This window comes from Colletotrichum jinshuiense, chromosome 15 (assembly GCF_051148585.1).
Source record: "Colletotrichum jinshuiense chromosome 15, complete sequence".
Classification (NCBI taxonomy): Eukaryota; Fungi; Ascomycota; class Sordariomycetes; order Glomerellales; family Glomerellaceae; genus Colletotrichum; species Colletotrichum jinshuiense.
The window spans coordinates 221513-234760 of NC_139308.1; the positions used below are offsets into that span (position 1 = coordinate 221513).

General features: G+C 51.3%; 2 protein-coding genes across 2 annotated transcripts; both read left to right on the plus strand.

Moving 5' to 3' along the window:
• Positions 1–4565: 4565 nt before the first annotated feature.
• On the plus strand, positions 4566–6038 carry EsH8_XV_000026 (uncharacterized protein; the record flags this gene model as incomplete). Its single annotated transcript, XM_083274067.1, has 5 exons — positions 4566–4750; positions 4799–4880; positions 5161–5370; positions 5627–5921; positions 5983–6038. The coding sequence occupies 5 exons, from the start codon at positions 4566–4568 to the stop codon at positions 6036–6038; spliced, it is 828 nt and encodes a 275-aa protein (XP_083120599.1).
• Positions 6039–8905: 2867 nt separating this feature from the next.
• On the plus strand, positions 8906–10132 carry EsH8_XV_000027 (Alpha/Beta hydrolase protein; the record flags this gene model as incomplete). Its single annotated transcript, XM_083274068.1, has 1 exon — positions 8906–10132. One exon carries the CDS (start codon positions 8906–8908, stop codon positions 10130–10132), a length of 1227 nt encoding a protein of 408 aa, XP_083120600.1.
• Positions 10133–13248: the final 3116 nt, after the last annotated feature.

Sequence of the window (13248 nt, forward strand, 5' to 3'; positions counted from 1 at the left end):
CACTTTTCTCGACAGACTGATTTAATTAATCCAAAAAATTCGGCAACTAAAATTCTCATGCGCGCTGGAAACTTCTTGGGGATTTTCAAGAGTTTAGTCTTCCAGACCAGTATGGGATAGGCTGTTGTCATGTCATGGCGGTGATTGTTCCTAATTCCACAGTGCGCGAGCCATCTCACCTCAAGTACACGGGCGGGGGTATACCTCTCAAACTGATGCAAGCCACAGCAATAGAATGATGGGAGAGAAAAAGTCACATTGCAGATGATAAGATTGTTCTCTGCGGCTTGCGGTCTTTATTGAAAATACTCAATATTGGTCGTCGTCATTGGTGTTGTCATCATTCTTCTCCTCCTCATCGGCGGGAAAAAGCCCGCGACAAAACCTCCTCGGCAGCGCGCTCGGCAGCACGCGCAGCAGTCAGTCGGGTCTGGGCACTGAGGCCGCCCAGCCGTCTTCTGATGATTCTGTTGGCCGAAGCCCGAATCGCCCTCGTCGCCTCCTCGACTGAGACTGGGACTGGGACTGGGACAGGGACTGGGACTGAGATTGGGGGTGGTAATGGTTAAGGGCGACAAGAATTAGGGAATACAGACATTATCACTATTGCAAGAAATCAATTTATACTGATGGGAAACAACAGGATAGAACGGAATGTTCAACTAGCAGTAGAGATGAGTCTACCCACTTGGGAGTCAGGACGTGAAGTGCAAACTGCCTAGTGGCTGCATCTTGTCGACATTTTCAGAGATGGATCAATAGGAACAGGCTGCATTTTGTGAGTAGATTATCGTGGCTCTGCCGGGTCCCTGTATGTCAATTGCCGATTGTCGGCTGCCAAAAGGACGTTTCAGCCATGTTCGCAATGACGTTTGGGGGGGGAGATGGTACATGCTCGCTCGCTCACCTCGGTGAAGGATGGAGGCTGGGTGGAGATATTTGGGCAGAGCGGAGTCTCTGGACCCACCCGAGATGTTCCGCCCAACTTTTTTGGTGTGAAATGTTGGGCGGAAAATTTAGAGTGGAGCTCATAGATGTTCCGGGCTCGTGGTGACCGGTGAGCTCTCGGTGTGCAGGTTGTTAGTTGGAGCGAGGAAGGTGAAGCGAGCAGACGAGATAAAAAAGAGGGAAGAAGGAAAAGGATAAAAAAAAAAAAAAAAGGGAGCGAATATGGCAATATAAGAACTTGTCTGCTCCTCTGGATGTTTTCATGCACCCAAGAAGCAAATTTCGAGATGGCGGATGGATGGCCAGCAAGGCGATGCGATGTGGCGGTATGACGGGGCAGAGGATAAGGCGAAAGAAAGGCTGCAAAACGGGAGACGTGAGGCGGAAGACGCGAGACACGAGACGGGAGAAGACGACTGGGCGGGTGGATGGGTGATGAGGTAACCAACTGGGTGACTGGACGACCGGTTGGCTAAATCAACGGGGAAGGAGCGAGCTAGATGGACGTGGGCAATGAATGGCTGGTTGGTGGTGGTGCACCCGCGCACCCTGTCAAGAAGGAGCAACAACACCATCGTCTCCTTCCTCTCTCTCCGGTGCTTAACATGGAAACCGCCGTCTTTTAGGCTTGTTGCAGTATCACGTGGTCAACTCTGCCGTTGCTCCATCCGCAAAGAAGTGCCTGTTGAGTCTCCTTCCTGCCAGATGTCTTTTACTTGTTCTCTTGTTGCCACAACGAAGAATCCCCTTTCCCCAAGGCCACACAATGCGCAGGGTAGGTAGTTGGTACATGCAACCGACGGAAAGGAACGACATCCTGGACGGTAACAGGCATGCAGCCGCCGAGCCGAGTATTACTCCTGCCACCTGTCCCAAAACAGCCACTCTCTCATATCCATTCCCCCGCCCAAATCCTCGTGCTTGCAAGCCTGCTCTTTGCAGTTGTTCCCCCACACCCCCCTGCACCAGTCGGTGGGTGCGCCGAACACACCCAGGAACAACAAGAACATTCAAAGAAGCTGGAGCGGTGTCGAGTACTTCAAACTGGAAATCACAACGGCACAAGAAGCCAGCTTGGTGCGGGTAAGAACCGCCTGGTGTAGGTAGGTAATTCCAAGCCCATGCAATCGTGTGGTGGGGGGGGGGGGGGACGAGTGGCGGTGGTCCCTGGCGAGCTGAGTACCTAATCATGTCAGCAAAGTTGAGTCAGGATTGATTTCAACGTCGCACAAGCGTCGGTCAGTACATCGCGCGGCAGCGGTGCCTTTCTTCTCTCTCCAAAACAAGAATGAAGACACAACCACCAGGGTGACGAGAAAATAGCCACAAAGACACAACTGGCATCCACATTCAGCGTGTCCTCATTGTAGCACTGGATACTGGATAACCCCACCACTTCCTTTGGCATTGCACCCAATTAATTCAACCTTGCAATCTGTCTCAGGGTGGCTCTTCTGTGGCCAGCTGTCGTGCTGAGAATTCTGGTGGTGCAAAATGCTACGCCGGTCGAGAGTGGCTCTGTGGCCTCTTTGATTCGATTAGTCATGTCCCGAGAAAGATTGTTGCGCGTCTGTCCGCCCGAAAAAAGACGCGTTGCATTCGCGAGGACGATGGATTGTGTAACTAGCGTGGGGTTGCAGCCAGTATATGCTACTTAGTTTCTGCAGGTACTTAGGCACTTTGCCTAGCAGGTAGGTACCGCAATGCCTCGACACGTTTCTCTGTTGCATTGATACCACGTGGTCTGCGTGGCCCCGCGTGCTGGGATGGCACTCATTCCAATATGTGGAGAGACACACAAAGCAATTGGAGCCCGAGCTTCTTACTGATTGAAGAACTGCATGTTCGTCCACACTTCTAGCTGATTTTATCTGGATGGTGCGTCCTCGTGATTTCAATCCTCGTCAGGTCCCCTCAGTCCCAGCGCGATGCAGGCTCTTGTGTTGTTCGGATCTAAACATGGTTTGGATGGAGTTTGGTTCTCGTGCGGTGGCAGAACCAGTTGCAATTGCAACAAGTCTGAGGATTTCCCGAACCGTGGATTCCCCGAATGGGGGGATTCTACGACCCGAGGTTTCCCCGTACCGAGGTTTCGCCGTTGGGAACTGCCCCATCCTGTGGGATAAATGCACTACATAATGTGCTGACGTAAGTGATGGTGAAGCCCCGTATCCCAGACAGGAATCTAGCCGCTCTCCCTGCGCAACGCCGGTGAGTCACCAAGCAGGGGTATTGACAGAGCTCACTCAAAAGTGGCTATTCCGCGTGCATCTACGAGTCTACTGCTTTTCTTCGATAATGAAACCGTTACAAACCCTAACGCCCAACATCACGCCATCACTATCTATGCCTTGCTATTCATCCGGTAATCCAAGGCTGACAACCTCCCTTGGAGGGGGTACGACCACTTTTTCTCCGTGTTGCTGCCCGGTCCGTCCGTGGGGTGGGGCCGGTCACTTGCCGGGGGCGTTCGATTCGACATATTAGTCAGTCGGAGGTACGTACTTTCAGATGTCCGGCCCGTCATCTGCACCTAGTACCAGAGGCCCTCGTCATATTGAGTACAACAGAAGGATAAAAATACGAGACAAAGTCACTTGATTAGTACGAGAGGAGATTAGAATTTTCATCAAGTACGGTTTTTTTTCTTTCTGTGCCTCTTTTGCGACCTTGTGTGGTACTGTTTGGAGATGTTCCTCTAGTTGTGGGTGGGAAAGGAAAGGTGGCGACCAACAACCACAGCGTTGCTCTCCCCCGCCCGAGTGGAAGGAGAACCCGCCGACTTCAACTCGTGGCAGAGCGCCCCGCATCGCGAGCGTTGGATGTTGCTGCGCCGCACTTGAATAACACCCTCCTTCCTGCGGCCTGCCTGCCGTAACCTGCCACCGAAAATGCACTCTCCGACCACGCCGGGAAGAGCCCGTGTAGCGCATCCTAGCGCATCTCGGATCTATAGCGTCCTCTATTTGATGACGGGCATTGCCTCGACTATCTCCTCGGCTATGACGCCAAGGCTATTACCTCGTCGCCTACTAAAGAGAATACTTTTTGCCGCCTTCTTGGTAAATATATCTGCACAATTCTGCCTGCTTGTTGACCGTGTAGATGTGTGGTTGTAGCTTGCTAGGAAACCCTAGGTCTCGTGGATCGAGCTGTTCAATATTGATACGTAACTACATACGAATTGAGAGGGGTTTACGGCCGAAACCGAACGGTATATCTCGCTCTCTTACCCTAACTAGTGTTGCTGTTAGGTGAAGTTGTAAGAGAATATACTTCTTGGGTCCTGTTGTGACTTTTCTCTTTATCGGTTAAGATGTCCGTCGCCCTCCTCATTTTTTCCCCTCCTCCACCTTGTTTTCCTTGCCTAACTCTTCGGCCTTGACTTGATTTGGCTGCCTGCTAGGATACCGAAATCAGAGAAGCGCGTGCGTCGGTTCGGCCCGGCGGCTCACAAGTATTCAACTCGAAGCCGCCCACACCCCGATGCGCCTAAAATCCTCCATCGGCTACCCCGGGAAATTGTTAGGGAGATCATCAGCTACCTGGAAGACAGGCGGGACCTGTTCTCTGTGTCGGTGACGTGAAAGTGCCTGTGCGAGCGTGCCAAATCCTTCATGGCCGGGCGCCGCTTTGAACGCCACATCCATCGATGGGCCTTCGCCAAACTGTGGCCGCCGGGGTTCGAGTCCTGCGAAATACCGCCATCCCCCGTGAAAGAGCAAGCTGCCCTTATGGCACTGCAGATTCGAAGTTCCGCCAACAGCGGCGCCGCCGACTACTCTCTTGTCACCGCCAACAGGTGGCTCGCCGTTTACTCCTAAACGTACTTCAAAGAGACGGTTCTTAGGGGTGCCTTAGTGGACGGCCAGCTCAGCCTGATCTACGCCGCAGCCGCCTCAGGCGCCAACACAGGGCGTAGACGTCAATACGTGTGGGCAGGCATCTTGACGGCACACAGGACGGAGACGCATCCTCTAGGACCGCGACTGAAACAGGGGGGAAGAGCTGGCGTTTCAATGTCTGCACCAGGCAGTAGCACAACGCATCGGCTTCTGGCCCACGTCGGTAGAAGACGCCACCATCGCGTGCTTGAGCGACATATGTTTGCCGGGATCCGGTAGGCTCACATACCGATGACCCGGCGTTAACCAACGGCCAGAAGGATGGCGCGCCGCGGGATACGAGTGACGGACGGGGGCGAGTCAACAGCTAGCAAAGAACAATTTTCTTTTCCATTGGCCCTTTTGCGACATTTTACTCGTCCTCATCGGCATTAATCATCATGTTGTCGTCCCGTACGGCAACAACGACAACAACAACGACAACAACAACGACAACAACAACGACAACGACACCGACACCATCACCATCACCATCACCATCACCAGCTCCAACCCGAACCGCGGCTCAACGTGTGCGGTCAGGGTCTTTGGCTTGTGACGGATCGCACTATATCGCCTTCAGCCCGTCGCTTCTGGAGCGTGAGCGAAGACAACGACGACGACGACGGGAGGGAAAGGAGCGAGCACGGAGAGCCAGCCGGTAGCAGCAGAAGCAGCAGCAGCCGCCGCTGCCGCCAGACGAGGCGAGAAGACGGGTCGCGGGGGGGGGGGGTTTCAGAGGCTTCACTCGACCGGCCGGCCAGTCATTCGCGACGGTACCGGAAAACAACTAGCTCGAGGCTCGGCAGGAGAAGGTAATGCGGCTTAGCGGGTCGGGACCGTGGGACGCCTCGCGCAACCGGTGGAAGACCAAGGCGGCCAAGCGCTGGTTCGGCCTGCTCTGGCCCTTCCGCGAGAACCTCATGGTGCTCACGCACGTGTGGGGCGGCCAGCTGGGACGCGGGCCAGAGCCGACAACGATGCGGCACTGCGACTTATGGCAGCTCACGCGGAAGGTCTTCCTCCTCAACGACCAGGTAATGCTCGTGACGTACCGGGACAACATGAAGACGATGCGCCAAATGGGCCGTAAGTTGGCCCGGTTCCTGCCCCCGCGCGTCGGCAAGATGACGGTGCCTACATCGCCTAGCTGCTGCCGTTCGAGCGCGTGTTGCTGCCGGTGTGCGGGATGGTCGTACACCGTGACGACCAGGTCGAGGTCCTGTGACGGGACGGGTCTTCGGTGGCGTGGTAACCGGACCGGCTGAGTGTCGCGCTCGTCCGTGTGACGGCAGCGGGCGTGGGCGTACGGCTCGCCGTAGAGGCATAAAAGGAGAAGGATAAAAATATATCACAACGAGTTAGAGTTAGAGAATAAAGGACGGGCCCACTGAAACATGCAGCCCTTGATGAAGTAAAAAAATGCGTTCACCTTCTCGGCCTACATCGCTTTGCCACTAGCATCAGTCCTCGTTGGGCTTTTGAAGTATGATTCAACAGGAACGCTACAAAGGATTTACCAGGATATAGTGAGCGCTTCGAGTATTATCATCACTGTAGTTATCGTCTTTTCACAAGCAGGCTACATCGAGCTGTTTATAATCGTTTGCTCAATGAATAAAGACTTGTAAAGAGAAGCTTATTCGAAACTGTTCTGAATCAAATCCTCGTAACACGTATATTTAAAGTGCTAGGATCATTTTAGTCCGTTCGAGCTCGCTAAGATGTATGTATGACTTCTATTATAGTACAGTTATGGTCCATAGATCCTGTTTCAGTTTAATTGCTAAAGCTTCTGACCACGAAACTATATCCGTAGCTTCTTGATCGTTCTTATGAGCTGATCGAACTGTAGTGTGGAAAGATTTGTCTGGAATTAATTCCATCAACGACAGAGATCTTATAAACTGCTTTGCAACCCAATACTTCTGCTTTTCTCGTAAAAGATTAGTTTGTCCCCAATGATTGCCATCAGAAAATATACAAATAACATTAGACAGAATGCTAATAACGTGCAAAGGGCCGTGAAGAATAACATGACGAGAGTGGTTAAGTTTTGAAACATATTCATCGCTTGCCTGGTATTTCAGATAACCCCTGTCGAAAACAGGCAAGTCATGATAAGCTGGAAATGTAAACTCGGGGGTTTCGACATTGAACGAGATTCCTGGCCGGGTACGATTACCGAGGTAGAAAGGAATGCTGCAACATATAGAGTCGACGACTTCCTGGATTTCGTGTTTACAGCCAATGTGTCCTATGTTGCCAATGTGCATCATGTTCCAGGTTTCAAATCCCCTCTCAGGCAATTTGGCGGGCTCGTGCAAGAAGCGGACTTCTAACTCCCCGAGAATGATTCGATAAATGCGCCACGTGTTCCAGATATTTGCAACCTGGATGCTAGGATAAATGTCGCAGCCCCCATGATACGATTCGATCGACGGATCGCAGTCTTTGCCGCTGGAAATTCTTCGCGGGTACCAGTAGCTTGGTACAACCTGCAGCCATGCCTGAAGCTGGGCTTTTAAGCTTTCAACCTCTTGCTGTATCTCTCCCCGGCAACATGAACGTACACGTCCTGTTGATAGTGGGTCGGACACAACTTGTTGGAGACTTGCAAGAGAAACCCCAATAATGTCGAGCAACGAGCTTGGGTTGATGGGTAATATGGGGATGGCTTGAGTTTCGAACCAACTGTGCTCCTCCGGGTTAAGCGGCGTCTTGTTCCTGATGCACAAGGATACCTTGGCATGGAGAAGGTTGCCAACAATTTGAGCATAATATCTAGACTTCTCGAAGTGACTCTCTTGTTGTAGGAGCAAGGCCAATGCGCCATGACGGTGTGTACCACGAGCTTTAGACTTGGCGGATACAGCCGATAAGGTATCGTACATTTGAAGAACCAGAGCTGCCAGCATGGTCGCGTCGCTCGCTCGCTCTTCAGGGTCCTCAGTCGCCTTATGCAACCTCTTCAAAGCTATACCGAGCAGTTTTTGAGTATATGAGCATGGACTTTGATGGTTTCCGATCATGGTCCATACTTTGACTGCCGTCGCGGTGACTGCGGTATACAGAGCTGAATCGTGTCGCTCGGCGACAAGGACAGGACGAACAAACTCCAAGAAGCCGCGTGTTGAATTAATGCTACGCCCAATATCGGTGACATACGTCAGAAAGAATGGGACAGCAATATCTCGAGGGTGGGACGAAGGGTATGGTCGTATTGTGGTCTTTATTACCGTCACTGTCGACCTTGACTGATGATTTTGTCGGCTGATGCGCGTTTCTTTTTCTAGGCAGTGGGAAGAATTTGCCTGATATCGACCTGTCTCGTCCTTGAATTTCAAGCGAGACCTTCCATAGCCCGCACATTCAATACCAAGACGAAAACATGCCTTGCACCAAGGTCTTCTTTCATCACACTTGACACGGCGCTGTCTACAGGTGACACAGCCGCTCGAAGGACCTCGGTTTACCATGATAGTAACTGGCGTAGTGACGTGTCGTCGCCAAAACTTGAATGAGAAATATTTTGCGAGGAGTGCAGGGGATGATGACAGTCGATGCGAGGCTTCAGCTTTTATTTTGAAGCGCTGCGTAATACTGTCTTGAATGTGCGTCAATGCTGACATAACGGTAAGCTCCAGTCCACGACAGTGCTGGGGCTGAGTCTGACGATCACTTCTGTACAGGGTTAGTTTTTGCGAGAGTGACAGCTGGTGCAGTATTGCTTACTATAGTCCATCTCGAGTCTTCTCATCACCTGGCATTATTCTCTATGCTGAGAATTGATTTGCACGATAGGAGAGAGAACATGATAGATTCAGAGCTGAAAGATGTAAGCGATACTATCATCTCGTTCGGTCAAAATGGAAACAAATAAATATAAATACCAGAGTTAATTCCTCCTAGAACGAACATTTTTACTCCAGCAACCATTCACAGCACATTCGCAAAACTACGAACAAGCATCAGTTAATCTAATAATGAAAACCTCAATTTCTCTCAACTCTTCCGCCATTTTTGCTTTCGTTCTTGCATACGCAGACGTCGCAAATGCAGTAAAAAAGGAGATGCCTATGTTACTCCTAAACGAAGACTCAGGCTTCAACTTCGACATCCTCACCGGTCTAGGCCAAGCTCACAACGACGGTGCAGACATCAATCCCGTCCTCGAAGCAGCCAAGAGAATCAAGCCAGGCGATTGGGACAGCTACACAAAAGTCTGGTTTGACATTGCAAACAGGACCAAGGCTAGTGCTCTGGATCCGGAAATCGCTTATGATGCGGTCCAGGTCAGAGCTACTTGGTTCTCTGCGGCTAATTACTTTCGTCGCGCTGATGTTTACAATCGCGCTGATTGGGATGATCCTCGAATCAACGACTATTGGGATCAACAGCGAGCTGCTTTTGATAAAGCTATTACCGCTTTACCTGTTCCTGCTGAGCGAGTCGAACTTCCTGCTGGTGACTTCAACGTCTCGGGCATCTGGTACTCGCAGTCATACAATAACAACGTCACGCAGCGTCTCCCAACCATAATTATTACTCAAGGCTATGATGCAGCTCAAGAGGATCTGTACTCGACTATGGTCATCCCTGCACTTGACCGTGGATATAATGTCTTCTCTTTCGAAGGTCCTGGCCAACCCACCGTGCGCCGAGAGCAGGGCGTTGGATTTATTTCAGACTGGGAACGAACTGTCACCCCCGTTGTTGATTTCTTGTTGTCTGAGAAATCCGCCTTTGTCGACCCCAAGAAGTTATCTCTCTACGGACATTCCTTCGGTGGCTATCTCGCCGCTCGCGCAGCTGCTTTTGAACCTCGTATCACAGCCTTGATGCTCAACGGTGGAGTTTGGGACGCATACGAGGCGTACGGTGCTTACCTGTCTCCAGAGCTGCTTGAAATTCTGAAGTCTGGCGACAAGGAAGCTTTTGACAAAGCTGCCAATGCCTTGCAAGATGACCCTGATGCTTCCACCAACCTCCGATGGGGCATGCTGCAGGGCCTATGGGCATTTAACACCAAGTCACCTTACGAACTGTTCCAGATGTTCAAGAACTACACCCTCAGAGGTGGTATCGCTGATCGTATCCAAATCCCTACTTGGCTCGCTGATGGGGAGTTCGAAGATCTTATGGCTGGCCAGTCTCAGCTGGTAAAAGACGCTTTGGGGGAACGGGCTGAACTTCATATGTTCAATGGAACTGCTGGATTTCACTGTCAGACCGGGGCTCCTCAGGAACTCAACAGGGTTATATTTGCTTGGCTTGATAAGACTTTGAACAAGTCTTAGTGGCTTTCACTTTTTTAAGAAGTTGAGTAGCTACAGAGGACTTGATAGGACTATTTGTTAAGTAAGAATATCATGAGCCTACTTGTTTACAATGAAACATTCCATATAATAGTGTTACGCCTTGACTCTTAAAACATGAGCAGAACATGTCTGATTTGAAGGCTGCCTTTATTTATTCCTTGATAAAAAAGAGAGAAGCTCCTTCTCTGCCTATTCTTTAATCCACATCAATGGAACACGGATTCCACTACCCCACAGCTACGTCCCTCTTGGCCACGATTTTCCGGACTACATCGGCAGATAGGATAGCGTGCAGGGGAAGCTCACATCAGATGTCGTATTCAGCTTGGATCACGGGGGCCGAGCATGTTACTGGAATGGATTGACGAGTTTGGCGAATGCGATGAGAAAGGTGCCTTGGTCGACATGCGATGCGAGCCGACGCACTAAGTGCGCTGGACACCTAACCTCTCTATACCGGGACGATCATCTGTAACCTTTGGCATTGTGGTACATTGGGACTTTGGCGAGGACAGAATAGAGGCTGTCCGACGGGAAAGCTACGAGAGGAATTTCTCCTGAAATACTGACATACGCGCTGGCACATTGTCGTTCCGGCCAGGCTCCTACAACGCAGGACAGGAATCTCATCTCTGCAGTACTCTCGGGCAACCTTCCTCTCATCGATGGCTCACTCAAAATGCACGGGACCCGTCAATACCCGAACCGACGGCCGCTACCATTGTCTTCTCCGCCTTGCTGAATTCATGAGGTTGTCTCGAATCTCACCGAGTACAACGTAGCGGGTAGTAATGATGTCGAGTGACTAGCTATGGATGCAAATCCAACTCAAAGCGACAATAATCTAATTCCAGAGCTGCACCACCCAGTAAATAATCAATTGGTATGCCTTGGACAAACACCCAGGCTCAAGCTGAATGAACCGACCCAGTTCATCAAGATGACTGGCGCTCAACGACATTGTCCCTTCTTCTTTGACCATGGTGGCCGGAACCCGTGACGCCATCGTCACAGCACAATTCATCCGAGGAGGGGGCAAAAAAAGCATTCGGGGAGAGACGGCCATGGCCAATCCAGCGAGGGCTTCTTGTTACCGACGGAGACATAAGCTCCACGACAGAAAGACAACCGACAAACTTATAATGCCAGGCAGCTTCAAGCCTCGTAGGTCAATATCGAAGCAAAAGTTAGAGCTACAATGTAAGAACATGGATGGGCGAGAGAATGTCGACAAGGTTGCCACTGGGGAGCGGTTGCCAGTGCTGATGGTTGCCTGGTTTATCCCCCAGTTCCGATTTATTCAAAACATCGCATCTCGGCTCACCCGAAAACCTAACTCACATCTCCCGTCCTGCAACGCTGAGCAGTTATCAGAAACGGACAAGAAACAAAAGAAAGCAAAAGAAAACAACCCCCCCGAAACTGGGGTCTCTTCAAACAGGCGCCTGCAAAGCTCGCCTCCTACAAACGCCCATCTTCCTTGGCCATGTCGATGCGCTCCTCTGGCTGGTCTGGGGGGAGAGTTCATCGCCCGGTGCATCCTCGCTACTTTACATGCTGTGCTATGACGTGGCATGGCGGGGCGAAAGTATCGAGTGCGTGCAGAAGGAGCTCCGTTGTTGCGGCCGTGGCGGCCATACCGGCTTGTGTATCTGTCGTGCCGTGTGTGGTCTGATGCCAAGTGGTTCCCATCGCGGCGTCGGTGTCGTTAACGAAGTATGCTTGGTAGGCTGAAGAGAGTCTGTCGCAGTTCACAGCATTGTAGTAGTGGTAAGTTCCTGGCCCACAGCGTTGCGGCGACGCAGACTCGGCGTTGCCGTGCGGTGCTTGTTCGATCGAGTCCGGCATGCCCAGGTCCAGCAACGGAGACCAGTCTATATCGGCAGATGCAACATTTTTTTTAGCAGGAGACAGTTAGTATTGATCAGTGGAACTTGACCAAGGGAGGTGCGGGGGGTCCATCTGAAGTATTATAAAATAAAAAAAAAGAGAGAGATATAAAAGGAAAAGAGGGCTAAGAAAGAATTGGTGCTCCAACGGCAGCTTACCCGGCGGAATATGCAGGTTTGGGAGTCTGCATCAGAACAACTTTTGCAAGGCCAGATGCCGCTGCGACGGATCGCCGACCTACTAATGATCTCCTCTTGCCTTGCTCCAGAGCACCCAAATAGCGCGCTGAACCTCGTAAAGTCGCCGCTCCAGGTCGAGCGTCTTGCGGCCGTGTTTTATGAAACTCGCGCAAAAGGTCTTCATATTCGCTGCCAAGCTCCCTTAAACGCACCTGGTGCGGCTGCAAATGCTGCCGGCCGAGACACTGGCTCTGTCGCCGATGCCTCGCCGAGGCGACGGCTTCATCAAAGCTGATGGCGTGGGATGCGGCTTCGCAGCTTATCTACGCACTACGTGGCCTGAAACCACACCGAGAATAAGACTTATTCGAATCATTGGAACCCCTAATGATTGACTGATAGCCTCCAACTCTGTCGCATCAAGAGCAGCACCGGCAGCATCTGGATAGTGTCTAGCCAGAAGCCTCCAGCCACTGTGCCGCTAATCCCTGCAAATCTCCCCTCGGCCAGTGCATCGGTTGCTTGTGCAACACGACATGGAGCTCGCTTTCCAGCGTGGCACCAGCGTCTTCTTTTGGATCTTCCATAAGCTGTAAGCTTGGATCGTCTTGGGCCGAACGGAAGAGGTAGATGATCATAGGGACCAACTAGAGGCGGAGGAAGAAGAAGGATTCAAGCTTGGAAAGGGGTGATAGGCAGTAGAGACAAACAGGATAGGGGGAGACGAGAAGCAGAAAAGGGGCTAAAAAGAAGAAATTATGCCGCATTTCCGCCTTATTTTGTAGACGAGGTTCGTGCCAATGCAGTAATTCTCCTTTTAAAGTTGTGATACTTGTCAAGATGACACCTAATGGTCGCGTCGGATCCCTTAGAGCAAACTAATAAACCCAACTAGTTTTCTCTTGTTAGTTTTAAGCGCACCAAAAAGTCCCCAGCTCAACAGATTGTGGGCGGCCCCTAAAAACCAGCGGCAAATACATGTAGGTAACGCTTCTCACGGATTTAAAAGGCCAATGCGTTACGTAT